The sequence below is a fragment of the Scyliorhinus canicula genome, chromosome 18, assembly GCF_902713615.1.
Source record: "Scyliorhinus canicula chromosome 18, sScyCan1.1, whole genome shotgun sequence".
NCBI classification, from domain to species: Eukaryota; Metazoa; Chordata; class Chondrichthyes; order Carcharhiniformes; family Scyliorhinidae; genus Scyliorhinus; species Scyliorhinus canicula.
The window spans coordinates 51455438-51480703 of record NC_052163.1 but is presented as its reverse complement, the minus strand read 5'-3'; the positions used below and the strand labels follow the sequence as shown (position 1 = coordinate 51480703).

The following is a 25266-nucleotide window of genomic DNA, read 5'->3' as shown; positions in this document are numbered from 1 at the left end:
TTGCCTTACATTTGATGACTCATGTTATCTAAAATTCAGACTATAGCTGCAGGCTTCAAAGCGATGCACTCAAATTGATAACTCAACTTCCTACTAGAGCTTGACTGTGAAAGAAAAATTCATTCAGCTTCACTCGCTGTTTTGTTCTTCCTTCAGAACAATTTGACAGAACTGAAGTCCTTTGGCACTCCCCCATCAGCTGTGACAAATGTCACCGCTGCTGTGTTGGTGCTCATGGCATCCGGAGGCAAGGTACCCAAAGACCGCAGCTGGAAGTCGGCAAAGGTCATGATGGCAAAGGTGGATGGGTTCCTCGATAGCCTGATCAACTTCAATAAGGAGAAAATCCACGAAAACTGCCTCAAAGCTATTCAGCCTTACATGCACGACCCGGAATTCAACCCAGAGTTCATTGCATCCAAGTCTCTCGCCGCCGCTGGCCTTTGCTCCTGGGTTGTCAACATTGTGAAGTTTTACGAAGTCTACTGTGATGTGGAGCCTAAGCGGCAAGCTTTGAACAAAGCTAATGCAGAGTTAGCTGCCGCCCAGGATAAACTGACAATTATCAAAGCCAAGATAAATGTAAGTAGAAAGAAATGACCTGTGTAGATTGGTCACCATTCCTGGATCTCACCTTACATTAATGTCTGCAGGTACTTCACTAAGGTCAGGATCCCGGATGGGAAACCCAACAATTTGCAATTTGTAGAACTGTGAGGAAAGGATACTTGACCAGGAGTGATAACACTGACTAATGTTTTATGTTAAAACAAATTTGAATTTAAACACAGAGTCAATCACATGAGCCACAAAGTAACAGCTTTACAATTAATAATTCTTAAAATAAGGGGAAAAAAATAACTTACTCCCTATACCTGCAACTATATATATATATATATATTCCAATTAAACATACCAATATAGTCAAAGACCACTTATGAATAAAATTAACAATCAGGTTCACTTGCTTTTCTCTGTGCAAAGACCTTGGAGAGACCATTCAGGAGCCAGCTGAAACCCTGTCTTGTCAGACTAAAATCCTATGGAAAACTACAAAACTACAGATAGACCTGGCTCTATCCCTTAATTACAAAATAATTCAGGCTCCTCTGACTAAGATGTCCCATGACCTGTTCATCCAGGACTGAGCATCATCCCTCATAAATTATTTACACTCTCGGGATCTCCAAAATCAAAACAAAGTTCCATTAATCATCTATCTGTAAAGAAGTAAATGGTTAAAATCAATGATTACCTCGGTTTCAGGACTCCTTAATCACAGTGGTAGCAGACATACTAATTGTATGCTCTTTAAAGCGGGGTTTTAATTAGCATTACTGCAACAAATATTAATTACAACATATAACAATTTCCTGCATTTGTCACATTGTCATAAAGATGTCATACAAAACTATTGATCACAGAGCTCTAACTGTTGCTAAAGGCTGATTGAAGATCTCTGCATTGTATAAAAATTGTACCAAATGATTTTCAAAATGAGCAGTTGTGTTACTGTGGCAATATTGAAGGACTTCCGATGCTTATTTGTGAAGTCTCCCCTATCAAATCCCCTCGGGTGACAAGTGTGACTTTTGATGCAGACTATATCAAAGGGCTGAAAAATATATTTCGACAAATTCAGTTACTCAACTCAAAATGTAGTTGGACACAATAAACCAAGCAAGATCTCCCCGCTGTTCTTGCCAGCAGGGTCTTCCGGTCCCACCGACGGCGCACCCCACCATGGGTTTCCTGGTGGCATGGGGTGGATTCAATAGGAATCCCATTGACAGCGGCTGGACTAGCAGATCCCGCCTGGCCGACCAACTGCGGGCCGCCGAGAAACACACCACAGGGAGGCCAAAGAATCTCACCCCAAATGCGATGAATGAAAAGTGTTTGTTAATTTTCCCAGAGATGTAAGGAAATATTGAGGCAAGGAAATCAAAATAAACAGGTTTTATGCAATGGTGGACTGGTGTTCTGTATTGACCTAATATTGATCAAAATTCTGTTTTCTTCTTCTTTAATAGCAATTGAATGCAAACTTAGCTAAGTTAACAGCACAATTTGAACAGGCAACGGCAGATAAACTGAAATGCCAACAAGAAGCTGAGTCAACTGAACGCACCATTGCCCTTGCCAATCGACTGGTGAGTTTTCTTATTCTGTGAGCAGTTCTGTAATGACTGGGTATAGTTGGCTGAAAATTAACCATAACTGGTGCTGGCCGACATTGCCAGAATGTGTTCATGTTGGAGCATTAATATAGCTGTTATGCTGCAAATACGATTTCACACTCGTACCTGCCCTGGGAATGTAGCATTGAGCTCTGCTGTCCAGCCTGTGCCACAATTTAAGCAGAGCTCTGTGAGTGCATAATGAAACATATCAATCTGAACGAAGGTCAAATCCTTAATCTTACAAAAAAGGTTGGCTACACTTTGAGGAATGTACCCATGAAAGGTTGATGCATGACTTTTAAAAAATTATTTTTAAAAAATCTTTATTAGTAGGCTTACATTAACACTGCAATGAAGTCACTGTGAAAATCCCCTAGCCGCCGCCTGTTCGGGTACACCAAGGGAAAATTTCACTTCGGCCTTTAAAAGCAGACTTTTTCTGTTTTTAAAATATTACTCCATGGAATGTGGGCACTGTTTGTTGCCCATTCCTAATTGGCCTTGAACTGAGTGGTTGGCTCGGATGTTTCAGAGGGCAGTTGAGGGTCAACCACATTACTGTATGTCTGGAGTCACACATAGGCCAGATCGGGTAAGGATGGCAGATTTCCTTCGGCATTCGGGATCCAGATGGGTTTTTATGACAATCAACGATAATTTCATTACCATCATTGCTGCGATTAGTTTTAGATACCAGATTTCTTCATTGTTCCCAGAGCATTAGCCTGGGCTTCTGGATAACTTGTCCAGTGGCATTTCCATGACAGCAGCACCTCCCTATAATTATTGCGGTAATACTGTATATGACCTGACAGCATGGTGGCACAGTGGTTACCACTGCTGCCTCACAGCGCCAGGGACCAAGGTTCAATTCCGGCCTTGGGTGACTGTGAAGTTTGCACTTTCTCCCCGTGTCTGCGTGGGTTTCCTCCAGGTGCTCCAGTTTCTTCCCACAGTCCCAAAATGTTCAGGTTAAGTGGGGTTATGGATTATATGGCGGGGGAGTGCTCTTTCAGAGAGTCAGTGCAGACTTAATGCGCCAAAGGGCTGCATTGAAGGAATTCTATGGTTCTATGAAATGGTGTGAAATAACCCCTTCACAGCAGCTTTGTAGAATAACTGTGATCAGTCTGGATTAATTTTATGATTTAAGGTACCACCCTCTGTATTATCTCTGTATAGTCACACAGATGGCACGGTAGCACATTGATTAGCACTGTTGCTTCACAGCACCAGGGTCCCAGATTCAATTCCCGGCTTGGGTCACTGTCTGTGCAGAGTCTGCACGTTCTCCCCATGTCTGCATGGGCTTCCTCCGAGTGCTACGTTTTCCTCCCACTAGTCCCGAAAGACGTGCTTGTTAGGTGAATTGGACATTCTGAATTCTCACTCAATGTCCCAAACAGGCGCTGTAGTGTGACGACTAGGGCTTTTCTCAGTGACTTCATTGCAGTGCTACTGTAAGCCTACTTGTGACGCTAATAATGATTATTATTAAAAGACATAACTAACCTGATGAAAAGATCATTAACATTTCATGTTGTTCTTTTCAGGGTTCTTTTTAAGTTGCTTCAGATGTGGAGCTTATTTTTTGCTTGAACAGTTTAATTACTGTTCGTATAAAGAGACTGCAAGGAGCCAATTGATATTAGGATTAACAAGCTGAATGTAAATTTTTAGAATGGATGGTAAAGTGAGTGGAAAAGATCCGTTGTAATATTAAGGAAGGATGTTAAAATCTCACCAACATTTTCTCGCACATTAGAGTTGAGAGAAAAATGTTTCTTCATCTCCCGCCCCCAATCAAGGTAATCAATGGGAATAACTAAAACAAGTAATTGCCTCAAAAGTAATGATCACCAATTATTTTCTTAATCTTATCCAAGCGAACGAGCGGGGTTATTCTAGATTTGAACAAAGCAACCACATCTCAATTTCAGTGATACAACCATCGTTACAGAAAAGGAACAATTGTAATAAGGTGAGCTGCATTTCAAAGTAAAATTAGATCATTAGCTTAATAGCGTCTTACTATAGCAAGTCTCATCCATGCAACTATATTTTTTAGAAATAATTTTATTGGCATTTTTCAATTTATAAAATACAAAATAGAAAAAATATATGAATTTGCATACATTAACCATAAAAGACAGAATAGTAGACCTAAATCCCTCCCCTTCGCCTCCCGCCTCCCCACCCCCAACAACTAATGGTGACCAATTCCTTGAAATAAGCAATAAACGGCTGCCATCTTCGATAAAACCCCTTGATTATTCCTCTCAGTGTGTACTTAGCTTTAATGTTTCAAGTAACTAGTCTAATTGTGGTTCTCTCATCTCCCCCTCTCAACTCAGCTATTTCCACCGTGAGAAATTGTCCCAATCTTACACCAAATTCAATGACCCACGGCACACCCAAGATGGCCGCAAATCCCACCCATATTGAAGAGAAAGAAAAACCCCTGGCCACCGTCAGCACTCTACCCTTACTCCCCCCAATTTAAAAAAGATTACCTAACAAAGAAAAATACTCTCTAAACAGGTCCAACAGGCTGCAGGCCCTACCCCCACCTGACTCCCGTTCAGTAGCTAAGACCTAACTGCTAGTTGGATAGCTCCCATTAGACCCACATCTAACAAACAAAGAAAAGGGAGAAGAGCCCCCCCCCCCCCCCCCCCCCCCCCCCCCCCCCCCGCCCGCCCGCCTCTGCAGCAAAGAAATAAACAAAACCAAAGCCCTTGCAATTCTCAGCATTCCACCGTGGGCCATGCATTATCCATATTGCTGCCTTAACTATTACCCCCATCTACATTGCCACCCCCCCCCCCATCCCTCCCCAAACAACATATACACTGGACCCTCCCCACCCCCTCCAATACAGAACAAGGCACCCCAAATAACTAGAAATACATACAGAAACATCCCCAAGCAAACCCTTCCCATCCACACCCATTAAAATCCTATTCAAGCCCTTTCAATTAAGACCAAGTGCTTGCCCCTTGACAAAGCCTCCACCTCCTCAAATGTATTGACTCAATAACTTTTGAGTTATACGTAATTCTCAACCTCGCCGGGTACACTTCCTCAAAACACACTCCACTCTTATATAGGGCTGACTTTGCCTTATTAAAGGCTGCATGTCTCTTCACGAGCTGTGCCCCAAAGTCATGGTAAATCCAGATGTTGCTTCTTTCTCACCTCATGTCTCGGTTCTCTTTAGCCCATTTCAGAACCCGCTCCTTCTTCTGGAAGCTATGAAATCGAAGTATCACCATTCGTGGTGGCTCATTTGCCTGAGGCCTCTGCCTGCGTGGTCGGTGGGCCCTCTCCAGCTCAGGAGGGGGATGTCTGCTTGTCCCCCGCCCACCAGCTTCACAAATATCTGGGAAAAATAGCCAGTTGGCCTCAGGCCCTCCACCCCTCCAGCAGCCCCATGATCCTGAGGTTATGTCTCCTCGGCCTGTTCTCCAGATCCTTGACCTTCGCTCTCAGGCTCACGTTTCTCTCCTCTACCAGCAGCATCTCGGCTTCCAACAAGGCAATTTGGTCGCTATGCCGTGAAACGATACCCTCCACCGCGTTCAGCAGCTCTCCTTGTTCACAACCTCCAAAGTTGTTTCCACCTTCTCCCATATCGGGCTAAACGCCTGCTTCATAGACTTTTTGAGGGTCTCCATCATCCCCCTTCCTTGCCTTTCAAAGTGTTTCTCAAATTGGTTTTCTAATTGGTGCACCATTACCCAAGTCGGTGTTTCCACTGTGATAGGAGCTGCCACAACTATCATCATTGCCATCCTCCCTCTCAATGAACTTCACACACTCTCTGGCTCGATCGAAAGACTATCACTCGTACATTTCTTTCCAGCAGCCTTTTTTGTGCCTTTCAACATACTTTTGCCAACCAGTGCCTTATGCAATTAGATGGGGCAGATTAAGCCACCAAATTCCTCCGGGAATCAGGAAAAAAAGACCTAAAAACAAGGACCCTGGCAGGAGCTACCTTATATGCGATCTTCCCCTACCTCTCCCCACTGGAAGTCCTCCATGCAACTATTTTAATCTAAAATTCTCTAGCACAGACCTGTCCAACCTTTTCGCATGAGGGGCATGTTTCAAATTTTTTTCTCACTCATGGGGCTGATGGAGCAAATTTCTGAATGATTAATGTTTGGCACATTAGACACGAATGTCAGAAAGCAAGTTGAGGTATGAAGAAAATAAGCAACTTTCTGATCAAAAATAAACAATGTCAATGCAATAAATCGATCATTTTAAAAATAATAATCAATAAAAGTGGCCATTAGTAGGTGAGTGTGTACGTCCAGCTCACTCCCCATTTCAGGTGCTTACTCACTCAATCACCCTCACCCACTGTTGTGAGTGAGTGTGAGTGAGTACGAGGGAAGGGTGAGTAAGAACCCTGTGACTGGGAGTGAGCCAGACACATTCACTCACTCTTGCACACTCACTCACTCTCACAGGCACACACTCACTCACTCATTCTCACACATTCACTCATCCACACTCTCTCACACATACACACACATTCACTCTCTCCCACTCACTCTCTCTCCCACTCCCTCTCTCTCTCTCCCACGCTCTCTCTCACACACACTCACTCACTCTCTCACATGCACTCACTCTCCCACACACTCTCTTTCACACTCACTCCCTCTCTCTCCCACGCACTCTCTCTCACACACAGGCACTCTCTTACACACACACACACACTCTCTCACACACACACACTGTCTCTCACACACATGCAGTCTCTCACGCATTCACTCTCACTCACACACACTCTCCCATGCGTTCACTCTCTTACACACACATTCTCTCTCTCACACATACACTCTCTCTCACACACATGCACTCTCTCACGCATTCACTCTCACTCACACACACTCTCCCATGCGCTCACTCTTTCTCACACACATTGACTCTTACACACACACGCTCTCTCTCACACACACATGCACTCTCTCACACACTCACACTCTCTCACACACACTTTCTCTCACACACACATGCACTCTCTCTCACACACACATGCACTCTCTCTCACACACACACACACTCTCTCTCTCATGCATTCACTCTCTCTCACACTCTCTTCCACACACTCACTCTCACACACATGCAGTCTCCCTCTCCCATGCACTCACCTTCTCATACACATGCACTCTCTGCCATACATTCACTCTCTCACACGCACTAATTCCTGGGTGCCACTGTTGCTACACTCACCAATCCACCATCTTGGCCAATATGGGCCTTCAATTCCCACCACCAGCAGCAGCCAGTCTCCCTCTCTCTCTTTCTCCTGCCATATCTCCGCAATCCCTCTCTTCACACCCCAATTTTCTAACGTCTCATCCACCCCACAAGAGGCAGTCTCTCCTCCTCTCACCAGACTCACTGCCGCCTTTGTTCAGATCACAGGTTGAATGAAGCACACTGTTCATTAAGCCTCCAATCAGATAAAATGTCTCTACTGCATATGCTTCTGATAGGCTCACTAATGAGCAATCAGGCCCATGTATCAAGATGTGGTTTAATTGCCAAAGAAGCCAGCGGTAGGAAGCAAAAGATTTATTTTACTATTTACAATAATCTGTCCATGGCAGTAACAATCTGGGGCTAGTTTAGCATCTGGGGCTGGTTTAGCACACAGCTAAATCGCTGGATTTGAAAGCAGACCAAGGCAGTCCAGCAGCACGGTTCAATTCCCGTACCAACCTTCCCGAACAGGTGCCAGAATGTGGCGACTAGGGGCTTTTCACAGTAACTTCATTTGAAGCCTACTTGTGACAATAAGCGATTTTCATTTCATTTCATTTCATTTCATCTGCAATCACAGTCCCCATTGGGACGACCAACATGCTGGTCCCTGCTCGGGCCACCTTCTGGGTGGGCCCATAGTGGGGGCTACCTGGGAAGCTCATACTCCATGGGCCTTCTGGGCAGATCGCTAATGGTTTCCCTGGGGAAAGGGGTTATGACACCTCTCCCCATCAAGGTCAGAGGTTTCTTCCTCTGCTGTCATCAGTGGGAACCTCCTGCACCGCTTTGCCCGAGGCTAAGCTTCTGCCTACGGCAGTTCTGAGTCAGGTGGTATCTACCAGTTTGTCGACCACTTTTTCTGGCCAACCTCTAGAGGGCTATTGCCAGAACCTCGGCCCCGGATAATGACAGTGTCCGTCTGAGCGGATGCTTCTATGCCCATATCTGAGCCGGAGTCATATTCCTCCTGCTGGTCCATTCGATGGGTCATGGCCAGTTGGGTCCCGGGGCTGAGGGGTAGTTTTGGGCACAGTGAAGGCATTGATGTCTGTGGTTGACGTCGTGTAGCGCAGGCACCCACTTCTTGAAGGTAGTCCATCTGTTTTCCTTGGACTTTCCCTTTGATCTGAACTTTATGGGAGACTGGTCTCGTTCTCTTGGTCACGACTCCAGGGAGCCAGAGTGTCCTGTCCTAAATTTGCGGGCATGGACTGCATCACCTAATTGAAACTTCCACCTTGACATCCGATGGTCATGGTGGCGTTTCTGTTTTTCTTGTTGCACATCCACTTTCCCACCTAGTTTTGTGAAAGTCAGGATTACCTGGGTGGGTCCTAAGCCTGCGGCCCATCAGCAGCTCTGCTAGTGCTACCCCTGTCGTCACGTGCTTCGTCGTCCGGGCGTTAAAAAGGAATTGTGCCTATGGAGCCTGTGGTCTACTGCTTTTCGCCTCTTTTGAATGTCTGGACTGCCTTTTCCACCAGGCCGTTAGATGAGGGAAGGTACAGGATGGTTTTGATGTGCTGACTGGCGTTCCATTTAGCGAATGTGGCAAATTCCTCTCTCGTAAACAACACCCCGTTCATAGAATTATAGAATTTACAGTGCAGAAGGAAGCCATTCAACCCGTGCAATCTGCACCGGCCCTGGAAAGAGCACCTTACTTAAGCCCATGCCTCCACCCCCATCTCCATAACCCAACCTAACCTTTGGACTCTAAGGGGCAATTTGGCACAGCCAATCCACCTAACCCGCACATCTTTGGACTGTGGGAGGAAACAGGAGCACGCGGAAGAAACCCACGCAGACATGGGGAGAATGTGCAAACTCCACACATTCACACAAGGCCAAAATTGAATCTGGGACCCTGGCGTGTGAGGCAGCAGTGCTAACCACTGTGCCACCGTGTCGCCCCTAGACTTCACCGAAACTTCAGGAATCCCATCGGTCCAGAACAAGGTCCTCAGCTTCTCGGCGGTGTCCATTGATGTTGTTGAGGTCATTTCATAAACATCAAACATTTTGGGTGAGCGTCACGATATTGAGAAACAAGGACCCCAGGAAAGGCCCTGCGAATTCTGCGTGATGTCTCACTCATGGATTCCTGGTCATTCACAGGGATGAAGGGAGATCGTCATTGGGAGCTTTTGGTGTTCCTGACAAGCTAGACAACTGTGCCCGACCCACTCTATGTTGCATCGATGCTAGGCCACCAGACATAGCTCCGAGCCAGCAGCTTCATCTTTGAGGTGCCTGGGTGACCACTGTGTAGATCCCACAGCCTGACGCTGCGGTGGGATAACTGGGAAGCTCCCCACAGTATGATACCATCCTCCACCCTTAGTTCCTGGAGTTTCTGGGCATAACGCTGTAGGGATAATGGAGGGGGGGGGGCGCCTGCAATGCGCTATTAAAAAGCATGTGGTGGAGCTTCGCCTGTTTAGGATCCTGCTGACTCCATGTTTGAACATGAACAGCCATCGCTGGCAGAGTATCCATAAAATTGAGGGTTGCTACCACTTCATCCACGCTGGTGGGGATGGGCAACAATCGACGAGTAAGGGCATCAGCGTGGGCTTCCTGCGTACCCAGACAGTGTTGGAATGAATACTTGTATGCAGCAAGCAGCAGTACCCAACGCTGAATCCGGTCTGATGCAATGGGGCATCCCCCTTGTCCTCGCTAAAGAGGTCCAGCAAAGAATTGTGAAAGGTCATAATGGAGAAGTGCTGCCCGTAGACATATTAATGGAATTTCTTCACTCCAAATATCACCACCAAGCCTTTCTTCTCTATTAGGCATAACCTTGTTCCGCATCTGCCAGGGTCCTTGAGGCAAAAGTAGTTGGGCACTCCATGCTGTCGTCCCATCTGTGGGCCAGCACCGTCCTGGTACCTCAGGGAGAAGCATTGCACGTCAGAACTAGCCGCTGAACTGGGTAATAATGAATCAGGAGCTATGAGGACGAGAGACACTTCTTCACCCCGCTGAATGCTTCATCCTGTAAGGCACCCCAAACCCACTTCTGGTCCTTCTTTAGCAGTTGGTGGTGGGGAGGTAATAGGGTGGCCACGTTGGAGATGAACTTCCCGTAATAATTCACCAGGCCTAAAAATGACCGGAGTTCAGTGGCATTCCTCGGAGTTGGGGTCACTTTTATGGCCTTGGCCTTCTTTTCCACAGGGTGTAGGCCATCCCTGTACACCAGGTATCTTACTGACTTCACTCTGAACATTACTCCTCCTCAGCTGGGCACCCAGTTGGCAAAACCATCTGAGCACTTCCTGCAGGTTGTTCATGTGCTCGTTATCGGTGGTACCCGTGATGAGCACATCATCTAAGCATATGGCAACCTTCAGCAGACCCTGAAAAATATCCTCAATCGTTCATTGAAAGATTGCCAGAGCAGACACAACCCAACGGGAGGTGGGTATATTCAAATAACCCTCTATGGGTATTTATAGTTGCGTATTTTCTGGATGTGGGCTTCAGCTCGATCTGTAAATAGGCATGGCTTATATCGCGTTTCATAAAGGAACCCCCTCTGGCCAGTTTTGTGTATATATCGTCCGCCCTGGGCATTGGATAACTGACTCACCCGGAGACTGCACAGCCATGTCGAACCTATACTATTGAATTATAACGGAAGGTATCGGACCATAATGTTCAGCCACGAGTGCAACCAACTCATCGAACAAGTTGGAGTTCTGTGCAGCTGGGTCAATAAGGCTCTTTACAATTCCAGAAGTATGGGCCTCACAGGTGGTCAGCCTGGTTTATCTTAGTGGGCTAGACAGCTGGTTTGTGATGCAGAACAAAGCCGGCAGCATGGGTTCAATTCCCGTGCCAGCTGAGAATTCTGAATTCTCCCTCTGTGTACCCGAACAGGTGCCGCAATGTGGCGACTAGGGGCTTTACACAGTAATGTCATTGCAGTGTTAATATAAGCCTACTTGTGACAATAAAGGTTATTTAATATTTTTAACGGTCTACCCCCAAGATGCCGTCGGCCTGAAATAAGTACCTCATATGTTCTGAGTATTAGTTCCAATTTTCCAGGCCTGCATTGAAGGCCTTTAGCTCACCAAATAGCGGCATTCAAACTGTATACTATCACGTTCCTGCATGGTAGTCATCTGGGGCGGCTGAGCATTTCAACAAGCAAGCCTAAGTTTCCTTCTTTTCCAGCTGTGCCAGTTCAGTAACCAAGGGAGCCAGCGGCAGGATGCAAAAGATTTACTTTACTATTAACAATCTGCTCATGGAAGTAACTATCTACAATCATAGTCCCCTTTGGGGCAATCAGCATGCTGATCCCTGCTTGGGCCGGCCTTTATGATCAGTTCTAACAAAACCCGCAGGGAAATCAATAATGGTTTCACCGTGGGGGTTTTGACATGTGGCAAACTCATTTTATTTTTTGCTCTGCAATCTTACATGTGACATTCAATGGGTTACATTTCCCATTATCAGCCTACACTTATCACCTGTGTGTTTCCAGGCTGAAGATAAACATTCACCATCAGAGCCACTTCAAAATAAAATGATAAATAATTATTATGATCATACTACTTTTGTGCTGGTCAGTAATGAGTCAATTATGTGCACAATTCTGCTCCAACAGTAAGTACTGATTAGAATGCTAAAAGACTTACTGAGCCCGAGATTGAATTGGTTTACACAGCAGATTTGGAATCATTTGTTGATTTTAAGTTGCTCCAATATCTCAAAATAATCAGCTGGGTATCTCTTATCATAGAGGCTTTCATTTCACTTCTGACGAATGGATCTGTATCAGGCATTGTTGTATACAAGGGTAAGTTCGTGATCATCTGTATTAAGTTGACGCTGACTTCAGACAGGTAATAATAATAATCTTTATTAGTGTCACAAGTAGGCTCACATTAACACTGCAATGAAGTTACTGTGAAAATCCCCTAGGCGCCTGTTCGGGTACATTGAGGAAAAATTCAGAATATCCATTTGCCTATCAAGCATGTCTCTCGGGGCTTATGGGAGGTAACCTGAGGACCCGGAGGAAACCCACGCAGACATGGGTCCCGCCTCAGGAGTTCACATTTCCCTTTTTAATCACTCGCTGCAATTAAACAGGAAAAAAACAGAGTCCTGTTTTGGACGCTGTCTTGCATTACTTCCCAGTAAACATCGTGGCCATAGAGGGCTGCAAAGTATCCTTACAGTGAGCAGAAATAAAGCTGCCAAGTATCCTTATAGTGAACAGAATCATAAACCCATTCCTTACAGGCACTATCAAGCAAGACTTTCTTTTGGCCTTGGCAGGAAATGTCCCACTGAGACCACACTTACCTCACTTCCTGCACTGATGCACTCATCCATTTTTAAATGCCACCCTTATCCCCTTATCTCTTGACTCCCCTAAGACTCCCCACCGTGACACCCGGATAGCCCCCCCCCCCCCCCCCCCCATGCCCCAACTTACCTGTTGGGGTCATCGAACCTCCCCTCACCCCACATGATAAATGACATCCCCGAGCCCAATCCCTGGCAGTGCCAACCTGGCATGCGCAGTGCCAGGATAGCACTGTCAGGGAGCCCGGGTGACAGTGCCAAGGTGCCAGGCTGGCAGTGCCAAGGTCCCTGGGTCGCAGCGGGAGTGCCAAGGCACCATCCTGTCCAGAGCCCAACCACCCGGGGGCCTCCCATGGCCTGGGAGACCCCAGGTGCCATTACACCTGGTCCACATTTGTGTTGACCAATGTTAAGCAGCACCATGGGGCTGTTTCCCAGTCTCCCAGGTGCAGACGTTTATTCCTGGGCCTCGGGAGCATCGGACGCCTAACTGCTCAATTAAATATGTAAATCTGGATCTCGCCCTGCGGCACTCGTGAGATCTCATTAACACAACTATATACTTTATCATCCTCAAGAAAGAGTTTAAGCAAGGAGTCGAGAAATACTGTTAGGGCACACATTTTACAGCGTCTCCTGACAAATTAAGCGTTGTCTTCCATACCCATGTCCTTTGTAAGTTTCCTCTCATGCATAGCCCTCTGCTCTTCTCAGTGGTGTCTGTAGATTCATCTTAACCATTTTGTTGCTGATCGTCCAAAGCTATCCTTTGACAACTGTAGTAGCTGCATAATATCCCTGCTGGGCTGGCCACCGTGTTGGAAACAACTTTTCTTTTCGCCAAGGGGGCACAAACGTCATTCCAGAAACTTATTTTGTTAACCTTCCGGCCTCTCAAATTGTTAACTCCAATGCTGATTGTGAAGTGACCTCACTGAGCGGGCATTTCTATGATGTGTGGCACTCATACACCACATGCAGCAATTTAATATAATTGACAGTCATGACCAGATGTAGCAATGTCAGATAATTGACAGTGAGCCAAAACACTCGCTACTCCTGTTAAAAAATATGGACAATGTCTTCCACATGGATGCTTTTTATGTCTCGTGAACTTCTCACTTCTTGTGGATTGACATTCACAGAGGGCATTTCTTTATCCTCCCTTGCCAGTCTCAGTAATTTGCTTTGCAACTTTGTCAAGTAGGCTTCAATATGTCTTCCTCCTTAGACCAGCACTCAAAGTTGTACACTACATTGCTGCACCAACGTACTGAAAGTTATTAACATTGCTTGTTCTTGTCCATCTATTAACGGTGTTATTGGTGTCTCATTATTGCAAAGTTTCTTTGTAATTGTCACTCAAATGTACATTAAGAATACACGTTCCAGAGTAGACCATCAAATATATGATGTGTAAATTTCTGTGCTCCTGTGCCTGCGAATATTGCTTCAAAAAAATGTTTTAAGCGCTGAGCAGGCTTGGCGAGGTGGAAGTGGTGGGGCAGGAAGTCCAACACAAAATTCAATTGCTTCAATTGCTGGAAATCTTAAATAAAAACAAAAAATGACGGAATTATTCAGCGAGTCAAGGAGCATCTGTGGAAAGAAACAAAATGGCGGATGGAGAGGGTGGAAACCACATCGGTGTGCCAGCGACATGCTTTATGCCGGCCCACAGCAGCAGCCATAAAATACTATGGCGCGGACTAGTTAGGGCTGAGTGAAATCCGATTGGCCAGCAGCTTCATCAGTCTCACTAGCACCAGGAAGGCATCAGTGGCAGCTGCCGGGACTGCTGATAAAGAAAGGACCCCTAAGATCATGGATCCCCGGAGCAGGAAAGTCCAGAGTCTTGGGCCTCCTAAAAATTGCCAACAGTTTTGCCATCATTTGACAGAAAAGCCAGGGCCAAAGGAGGCTATATTCTTTGCTTGTCATTCCTCAGCACATTGACTTTAAAAGATTCACATTCCTCTGTGTCATATCTCACATAGAACATAGAACAGTACAGCACAGAACAGGCCCTTCGGCCCTCGATGTTGTGCCGAGCAATGATCACTCTACTCAAACCCACGTATCCACCCTATACCCGTAAGCCAAACAACCCCCCCTTAACCTTACTTTTTAGGACACTACGGGCAATTTAGCATGGCCAATCCACCTAACCCGCACATCTTTGGACAGCCTCTTCCAACTCTACAGCGCCATTTGCTCAACTCTGGTTTATAGTGTGTTCTATATTTCCTCTTGCTCTCCCATGTGTCACCCCCTGACCTCGGTGTATTTTTCCCATCATCAAAGGCCTCCTTAAAAGCAAAATCTTCAACAGCACCTTGGCCATCTCCCCAAGACCGTCCTGTTCCCATTCACTTAACGATGAAGTATCTTGCGAGGTTTTGTAGATTCCTGGTTAATTTGCTGTCAGTCTAGATTCAATAAAATCTGAGATGGATTTGCAGGTATCATATCATTTAATAATAACTAACTTGCAAGGCTGCATCAATCCATAGAGCTACAGAACACACACTGTCTTCTGCAAGCTCCAGGACTAAAGAGAAAGTATACAAAGAAACTTCTGCTGATATATTCAAAATCACAGTAAGATTCACATATAAGCTTCCCATTGGTCATTCTATACACCTCCTGACCTGGCCCTATATCCTAATTGGTCACTTTGCATTGTAACCCCAGCATCCTTTTCACCTTGCTCACCATGCGGCCACCCTCCCCCGATGGTTTCAAACAGGCTTTGGCTAAATCTCTTTGTCCTTTGTCTGTGAGCTCACGACCATCAGACGGCCCTACTAACATCGGACCGGCCCTACTATCTATCCTATCTTAACTAATAATTCTAATTTTATCACATTCATTTATTCATTTCCTCAGTTTCACCACATTAACTGTCGCAATATGTCATTGATTTAAGACATTATTAATCTAATGCCCAATGAGATATGTCAAAGGCTCTTACTATAGTATATCTTAGAAAGTTAAAAGGTTGATCCAATGAAGGTTCACAATGTGCTTCTTGCCACATTACAATAACCTGTTTGGTCGTTATCAAAAAGAGATGAATTCATGTGAACTGCACTGAATCACAGCAGAATGTTACATTTCTACATAACGTCTAACTGGGTCGGGCAGCACGGTGACACAGTGGTTAGCAATGCTGCCTCACAGCGCCGATGATCGGGATTCGATCCCGGCCCCGGGTCACTGTCCGTTTGGAGTTTGAACATTCTCCTTGTGTCTGCGCGGGTCTCACCCACATGACCCAAAGATGCGTAGGGTAGGTGGATTGTGCATGCTAAATTGTCCCTTAATTGGGAAAAAAAATAATTGGGTACTCTAAATTTCTTTTAAAAAACTTCTAACTGGATTAAAATGTGTTAAGAGTGGAAAGTGCACATGATCAAAAAAAAGCCTCTGTCAGCATATCTGTCTTGTCAGCTTCTTTAACTCAAATTACAATGCGTAGTCCACCACACTCAGACGGCAACCACAGATTTAAAGCCTTCTGAATTAAGTATTGTGTTCCAGTGGGCGCATTTGTCCTGAGTGAACAATGGAGATCACAACTTTTTTTACTCGCAGTTAGGAATCCACAGCAAAAAGCTGTTGCTTCTCATTGCCAGAAGATAGAAATTAAAGATGTTGGGATTGAAAACCTTCCTCGGTGCAGCTGCAAGCACTTTGACGAGATTGCTGTTGAACAAGAGGTGCCATGCATAAGCTTCTGAATTACATGGACCTCATCAAGGACAGACTGGAATTCTCAAGAGCACCTTTGATAATGGCAAAATTCATATTGATAAACAGTTAACTTAATAAGCAATGAATATCATTATCCTTTTGGAACCAGAACAAAATTGCTCGGATAATTTCCTTAAAGTTCAACAGATATGCAATTTTGGGCAACAAATCTCAAAGACAAACATAAATTTTAATCATGGAAGTCAGAGTCTGTGACACACTGAATGACAGTAACACTGGGGAGATGGCTAAATCACGCAGTTTAGGCTCAGTTCAATTAACATCATTAAAGGCTGTTGATGAAACCATTCATTTACTAATGCATTATGAATGACTAGATTTTATACTCTTGGCGCATATTTATTTTCAAAAATTTATGTAACATTTAAGTCTAATTTTCCATGACCCTGCGATATAAATCAGTTTGGTCTCCTGGAGACCAGTTTTAACCATTTCACATAGAATCATAAATGTTCACAGTACAGAAGCCGGACGTTTAGCCCATCATATCATAGAATTATCATAGAATTTGCAGTGCAGAAGGAGGCCATTCGGCCCATCGAGTCTGCACCGGCTCCTGGAAAGAGCACCCTACCCAAAGTTAACACCTGCACTCTATCCCCATAACCCAGCAACCCCACCCAACACTAAGGGCAATTTTAGACACTAAGGGCAATTTATCATGTCCAATCCACCTAACTTGCACATCTTTGGACTGTGGGAGGAAACCGGAGCACCCGGAGGAAACCCACGCACACACGGGGAGGATGTGCAGACTCCGCACAGACAGTGACCCAAGTCGGAATCGAACCTGGGACCCTGGAGCTGTGAAGCGATGTGCTATCCACAATGCTACCGTGCTGCCCTATCTGCTCCAGCCGCCAAGTTGCTGTCCAGTTGAATCCCATTTTCCTGCTCTTGGTCTGTAGCCTTGCAGGTTACAGTACTTCAAGTGTCTATCCAAGTACTTGAGGGTTTCTACCTCTTTTCAGCAGTGAGTTTTGGATTTCTACCAACCTCTGGATGAAAACATTTCCCCTCCAATCTCTTCTTTTATGCTTAATCTACGCCCTGTTTATGGACCCTATAATTTAGGGGAATAGGGCCTTCCCATCCACTTTTATCTAGATCCCTCATAATTTTATGAATTTCAGTTAGATATTCCCTCAGCCTCTTCTGGTCCAGGGAAAACAATCCCAGCCTAACCGGTGTTTTCTCATAATTAAATTCTTCCAGTCCAGACAACAGCCTCAGAAATTTCCTTCTTAATCTCTCCAGTGCAATCACATCTTTTTAATAGTGTGGTGAACTGAGCTACACGCAGTGGTCTAGTTGTGGCCTAACTAGTAATTGACACATTTCCAGCATATCCTCCCAGTTTGAACAGTCTTTGCTTTGCCTAATGAAGGCAAGTGTTCTTTATGCTTTATCGGTCAATGAAGAATTTACTCATCTTTTGCCGAATTAGCTCAAGGATTTTTTTCATGGTTTTTCACCTCTCCCAGGAGATTACCCTAGCTAGGAGTGTCTAAATCATACTGCATAAATCATCATGTTTGTTTGGGATAGACACGATGGACCAGTAGGTCTTAACCTGTCCATCATTTTCATTTGTTCAAATGTTCCCCTGGGCCTAATGGCTGACATTTTGGGGCCTTCAGAAATGGCAGCAGAAATAGTGGTGGGATTAGCTGCAATCTTCCCAAATTCCCTAGGTTTCTGAAATGTCTCAATGGATTGGAAAACAGCAAATGTAACACCTCTGTCCAAGAAAGGAGGGAGGCGGAAAGCAGGAAACAATAGCCCAGTTAGCCTAACATTTGTCATTGTGAAAATGCTTGAATCCATTATTAAGTGAGGTATCAGCAAAGGACGACATTTAGAAAATCATAGTACAATCAGGCAAAGTCAAATAATTTTATGAAAGGGAAATCATGGGCGGGATTCTCCAGCCCCCCCCAGCCACATGTTTCTCAGCATTGCGCCATTCGCTGGCAGCAGGATTCTCTCTCTCTCACTCTCTCCTTGTCAATGGGATTTCCCACTGAGGCCACTCAAATCTACTGGGAAACCGGTGCCGGGGCGCGCTGCCAGCACGAAAAGTGAATCCCAAAGGCCGGAGAATTCCAGCACATTTTTGATAAATTTGGGGATGTAACAAGCGGGGTGGGTAAAGGAGAACCAGTAGATGTAGTTGCTCACATTTCCAAAAGTAATTCAATAAGGTGCCACTTAAAAGGTGACCACAGAATAAGAGCTCATGATAGGGGCAATATATTGCACGGATAGAGGGATGGGCTAACGAACAGAAAATAGAGAGTCGGGATAAGTGGATAATTTTCAGGATGGCAAACTATAAGTAGTGGGGAGCCACAGGGATTACTGCTGCGGCCTCAACTATTTATAATCCATACGTAGTATCCCACATGGGACCTACAGCATGGGAATGTTTGTCTTTCCAATGCTTCCTGTGGAGTACGAGCTCCCCCGCTCAGGGCAAGGAATCTCAATTACCGAATGTATACAAGGTCGGCCAGTTAGGCCCCAGCAAGAGAGGAACCCGGTAGGGATCTACCGGGTAGTGTGCATATTGTTTGTGTAGATAAATTATTCCAGTCCAGACAACCTCCTCAGAAATTTCCTTCTTAATCTCTCTAGTGCATCTTTCTAATAGTGTTAGGACCTGAGCTACAGGCTCAGGACTCCCCACATCCTCATTAAACAAACAAAGAACAGTACAGCACAGGAACATGCCCTTCGGCCCTCCAAGCCTGTACCGGTCATGATACCAACCTTTGCCAAAACCACTAGCACTCCCTTGTGCCATATCCCTCTACACCCATCCTATCCATGTGTTTGTCAAGATGCCTTTTGAACGCCATTAATGTATCTAAACTATATATGGCTTGAATGATGAGACTGAATGTACTGTAGCCAATTTTTTCGACAATACATAGATAGGTGCAGAGAGTTCCCTTGAACATAAATCACAAAATGTTAGCATGCACGTATAGCAAGTAATTAAGAAGGTAAATTGAATGTTGGCCTTTATTACAAGTCTTTTAACTTACGGGCACTGGCGAGACAACACCCAGAGTATTATGTACAGTTTTGATCTCCTTAGTTAAGGATTGAAAATCTTGCATTTGAAGCAGTTCAGAGAATGTACACGAGGCTGATTCCTGAGGTGAAGTACTGGTTTTAAGAGAAATGGTTGAGGAGGTTTAGCCTAAGTTCATTGGAGTTTAGAAGAATGAGAGGTGATCTTATTGAAACATAGGATTCTGAGGGGGCTTGACAAGGTTGATGCTGAGAGGATGTTTCCCTTCATGGGAGAATCTGGAACAAAAGTCCACAGTTTGGAAATAAGGGTGTTTCCCATTTACGACCGAGCTAAGGAGGAATTTCACCTCATGAGGTTGTTAGTCTTTGGAATTCTCTTCCCCAGAGAACTTTGGAGACTGCATTCTTGTATATATTCAAGATCGGGTTGGACAAATGTTTGATCTACAAGGACGTTATGGTAGAAAGTGGAGTTAAGACAAATATAGCCATGATCTTACTGAATGACAGAACAGGCTCGATGAGCCAAATGGCCCTGCTCCTCCTCCAATTTCTTATGACCGTATGATCTTTTCGTTGGCTAAAATTCTCATCATAATAGTGGAGCTCTTCTCCTTTTGGGATATGTGCAGGCCTTGTACTGAATACTTCTTTGAACACTTTCCACTGTTTATCTGTAGTTCCACCCATTAATGTTTCTGCCCAGTTTACTGTGATCAATTTCTGTTTTCTGCATGCAGAGTTAGCCTTACCTACATTTAAAACCTTGCTGTCGAACTCACCATTTTCCTGCTCAAACGTTTACTTTCTCTGAGCTGATCTCTAATAAATTTATTTTCAAATTCTTTCAGGAGAGGGTATGCTTCCCTTCTGTACTTTTGCACTTCAGCAACCCATAATGCAGTAGGTCAATCTGTAAAACGCACTGTGCACAACACTGCAGGAGGTCTACTAAAATGGAAAATAAATGTCACTGATTCTGCCTGTTGACATACATGCATCTGAAAATAGAATAGAGGGACTATCAAACCCCTTAGTAAGGGTGACTGCATCATGTGTACTGAGCTGTCAACTGTGGCTATGTGATAGCTCTCTCACATCTGAATCAGAATCTAGTGAGTTCTACCCTGCTCAAATAATTTGAGTCCATCACCTGATGCTCCAGTGCAGCACCTCTCAGTATTGCACTTTTGGAGGTGCTGTTGATTGGATGAATTGTTAAACCTTTCCTGTCCTCTCAAGCGGACATCAAGGATTCAGTGGCACTTTTCAAAGAAGAGGAGGTCGGGAGTTCTCCCGTCGTTCTGGTCAGTGTGTATCGCTTGACCATTAAAGCAAAGTATCTTTTTTTAAATCTAACTTTGTGAGACTACTGACTGCCATTGTCCCTATATTAGAACAGGACTGCACTTCAAGGATGCCTCACAGTGTCGAGCAAACCGGACGACGTGTCAGGTGATGAAGGAAACTCAGAAGTCATTTAACTTGTTGGATAACTTTACAATTCCCACATCCCATCCGAACTCAATTAACCTTTACATTCATGGATCTTCATCCTTTAATGCTTGTTGGTTGAAAAGGTTTGAGTTCTTTCATCCATTGTTTATTCACATCATGTGGCTCCTTGCCTGTGTCTGCATCCACAGCAGGTTCTGTCAAAGAGCAGGCTCCCAGTCTGTTACATGAAAGTTTCTGTTAGTACATTTTACAGTCAGTTGTGGCAGACAGATTTATTTCCACAATGCACAAGGAGAACCCATAGCTACTGCAAATGCGTCATTCTTATCTGAGCTCCCTCAAAGTTGAGACCGAATTCATTTGTTTCCCTGTCCAGCCATTTCTATTACTGCACTGCCTCTTCTTGTTTAATCTTATATTTCTGTTCTGCCTGATTAGCTCAAAACAAGCATTCAACTTCCAGCAGGTTTTATCCAGCAAAATCCTATTACACGACGTAACTGTCTGCATGTATCCTAATTCAAGCCAACTTTGTGGACTCGGGATTCTTGTTAAAACTGTACTTAAGCCTGGATAGAAACACATTTATTCAGCAAGCGAAAAAACTTCAGGACAGTTTTGAAAGTTGTGAAGTGCACTTTTCATCCTGTTATAACCCCCATGAGGATCATGAGACAACTATTGCTGAGCTTCCAATGGGCTTATTGAACGCGAGCTCCCCAGATAGGGGGCGGAGACCCACCACTTGGGGCTCATCAGACGAAGATAAAAGCAGGTTCCAGTCAGGGCCTGGTCAGATCCATCCTCCCAGTAGGGAGAACACTGGGAGTGAGGTGGAAAAATAACTTGTGCATAATGTATATTAAAAAAATAATAAATCCTGAAACGCTTCTGACAGTTTTCTTTTGCGTCTTTCCTGACTGATCAGGAAAGTTCATTGTGACTACCTGATGTCTCATCATGGATGGATATTAATGTGGATCACTTTTCACCACCCCCAGTAATATGAAAGAAGCATTTGATCAAATGTTGGCTCTTTGGGCTAACAGTCATTTTCCTCTTTTGCTTTGAGAGAAGTTATCAATTTCTCATATCTTGTCATGATTTAGGTCTTTCAATGAGAGTTGATTTGCTGCCTTAGGGCCAGATTTTCATGCCACTGTCCATTTTGGAATAAAGACTTTAAGGGCTTTTAAACGGCTTTAAAAATGGCAGACAGGACCTGATTCTGGGATTTTCCGCTCCCATCCCCGTTTCTGGTAATATTTGCTGGTGCAGAAAATGAGTGCATGTGTCGAGCCCACATGCGGCATTCCCATCCTTGTCGGCTCCACTGCAGCGATGCGCATTTCAGAACTCCCGCAATTTTGGTAACATTGGGCCAGCTATTACAGTAAATGTGGCTTGCGCCTCCTCAGAGTAGATGTGAACCAATCCGGGGTGGGGGGGGGGGGGGGGGGGGGGGGGGGGGGTGAATTTACTCCTCTTAATCTTGTCCAAGTAAACACACAGGCAATGAAACACAGCTTCAAAGAAAGATCAAGTTATCACAAGGAGATAAAGTTGTCAATCAAACAAAGCTAGCAATCCCCTTTGCAATTTTATAAACAATCTCCTGCCAGGGTGAGTCTAGTAATTCATGGAAAACCAAGGATTCATTATGAGACCATCTGACAACTGTATCAACAGAAACAGGCTGGTCAGATGGTCAGGCAATGTTTCTCAAAGGGATTTTTGAATAGCCATTTCTTTAATTTCATTAGAATTTCAAAGACTTAACATTTTTATGATATAGTTGGTTGTGTATCTTGTGCATACTGGGTGAATGGACATGGAGGGGGGAATGAGAAATATAAGGGGCGATGAGACCATGGATGGGGGCATGGACTGACTATGGGGGGAGAGGTGTGGTTGAGGGGTGAACGCTAGAGGGCCTAATTACCATGAAGATAACTGGGTCGATGTCCCAGTAAATGGAGGCAAGCCATCTAACCTGCCAACATCATAGAACATAGAACAGTACAGCACAGAACAGGCCCTTCGGCCCTCAATGTTGTGCCGAACAATGATCACCCTACTCATCCACCCTATACCCGTAACCCAACAATCCCCCCCTTAACCTTACTTTTATTAGGACACTACGGGCAATTTAGCATGGCCAATCCACCTAACCCGCACATCTTTGGACTGTGGGAGGAAACCGGAGCACCCGGAGGAAACCCACGCACACAGGGGGAGGACGTGCAGACTCCACACAGACAGTGACCCAGCCGGGAATCGAACCTGGGACCCTGGAGCTGTGAAGCATTTATGCTAACCACCATGCTACCCTGCTGCCATCTGCACATCTTCATTGCCGGCTCAGGCGTGCCTCTGGAAGCAATTGATTTATCTCCAGCACATACATGCCTCCTGACACAGAAATAAGGTGGGTGGACTCTGGGACCGAGCATAATATTTCCTGACTCCTGCTTCCCATCTCCTTGATGGAAGTTCAGCCTCAAATGTTTCATTTATAACATTTGCCTATGGCTTTGTCAAAGCTCCAGTGGTTCACTTTACGTTAAGTAGCTAGTTTGCTTTGGAAATATATTAATTACTCATTCAGTGTGATCTGATTCAAAGCATTGTATTCTTCATAGGTTGGTGGCCTGGCCTCAGAAAATGTACGTTGGGCTGAAGCTGTGCGTAACTTCAAACAACAGGAGAGCATGCTGTGTGGAGATGTGCTTCTCATCACTGCCTTTGTTTCATATCTGGGATACTTCACCAAAAAGTACAGACAGGATCTAATGGATGGATTGTGGAAGCCTTATCTTGGGCAACTAAAAGTAAGGAGTGCATCAAACAGAAGTTGCAGTAATTCTACCTGTGAATAAACTTATTTTTTTAACTTAGTAAATCTTTCCCCATGGGCAATATTTCATTACATCCATATTTTATGGCTGGAATTCTCTGGCCATCGGGATTCTCTGTTCCAACCGCATTCCACCCCACCTGTATGTTTCCTGGCTGCATGGGGCAATAGTAAATCCCATTGACAAATGGCAGGAGTAGATAATCACGCCATCAACGAACGGTGTGCCACCAATAAACATGCGGCTGATAGACAGCAGAAACCCGCCCTATATAAACCAATGGTCTGGTTACAATGTCAGATAAATATTGTTATTTTTGTAAATGATTAGTTAAAGCTTTATTTTTATCATCCTTCACATATATTCTTAAAACGCATACAAATTGAACATTTTAAGCAAACTTTGGGAGAACCTTTGTGTATTCAATATTTATATGCTTACCTTGGTATATTTTGGTAGAATGTGGATGAAAAACTCAAAGTACCACTGGTTTTCACTGTGATGTAAGTCTTCTTCCATATATTTTGGCTCAATATCTTGATCATCCCTGTTTCAAACATAAAACCGTTTCACTCTTTTAACAGTGCTGTCCTAAATGTTATTGTTCCTTGATTTCTGCTTTCAATATTGGCACCTTTGTTATTGATCTTGTTTAATTCGTACTCTGGAACACTTCAAACTGAGAGCTGATCTCCAGTGTTAACACTGATGCTAGGGCAGCACGGTGGCCTAGTGGTTAGCACAACCGCCTCACGGCGCTGAGGTCCCAGGTTCGATCCCGGCTCTGGGTCACTGTCCGTGTGGAGTTTGCATGTTCTCCCCGTGTCTGCGTGGGTTTCGCCCCCACAAGTTGTGGATTCATGAAAATCTAGATTGAAAATTAAAGCTGGCTCGTGCATAACAGTTTACCAGAATCCAAACTAAAACGAGGTCAATCTTAAAACAACAGAGGTGTATGTCAGATTACTGTTCCCAATGAGTGGTTCACAGTTCGTTTTTTTTGTCTTTTGCTTTGATAGCTGCTTGGTCCAGACTGCGGGAGAGTAGCATCGATGCACTGACATTTTTAGTTGTTTTGGTTCTCCTATCCTGATGGAAAATTTGAGGAATTTGGTCCATAGGGTGGGATTCTTCAGCCATCTCCACCCGGCGACTGGGGAATTCTGCCCGAGGTCAATGGACTTTTCCATTGTCCGCGTCTCGCCCATGGCGATCTTGCGGTGGGCGGGGCAGAATAATCCATCCCATAGTGTTAACAGAACAAGATCAGCATTTTGGGACAGTTAAACACCATAGTACCTCTACCAGGAAGCCATTCGACCCTTCGAGTCTGC

General features: G+C 44.7%; 1 protein-coding gene across 1 annotated transcript in view; it reads left to right on the top strand.

The window, feature by feature from the left end:
• The window catches only part of LOC119953293 (dynein heavy chain 9, axonemal-like), a 686444-nt gene that overhangs the window by 420808 nt on the left and 240370 nt on the right, over positions 1–25266 (top strand). The window contains exons 50-52 of the mRNA XM_038777408.1: positions 157–582; positions 2034–2153; positions 23717–23905. Coding sequence (XP_038633336.1) covers positions 157–582; positions 2034–2153; positions 23717–23905 — 735 coding nt within the window. The remainder of the gene's footprint in view (positions 1–156; positions 583–2033; positions 2154–23716; positions 23906–25266) is intronic.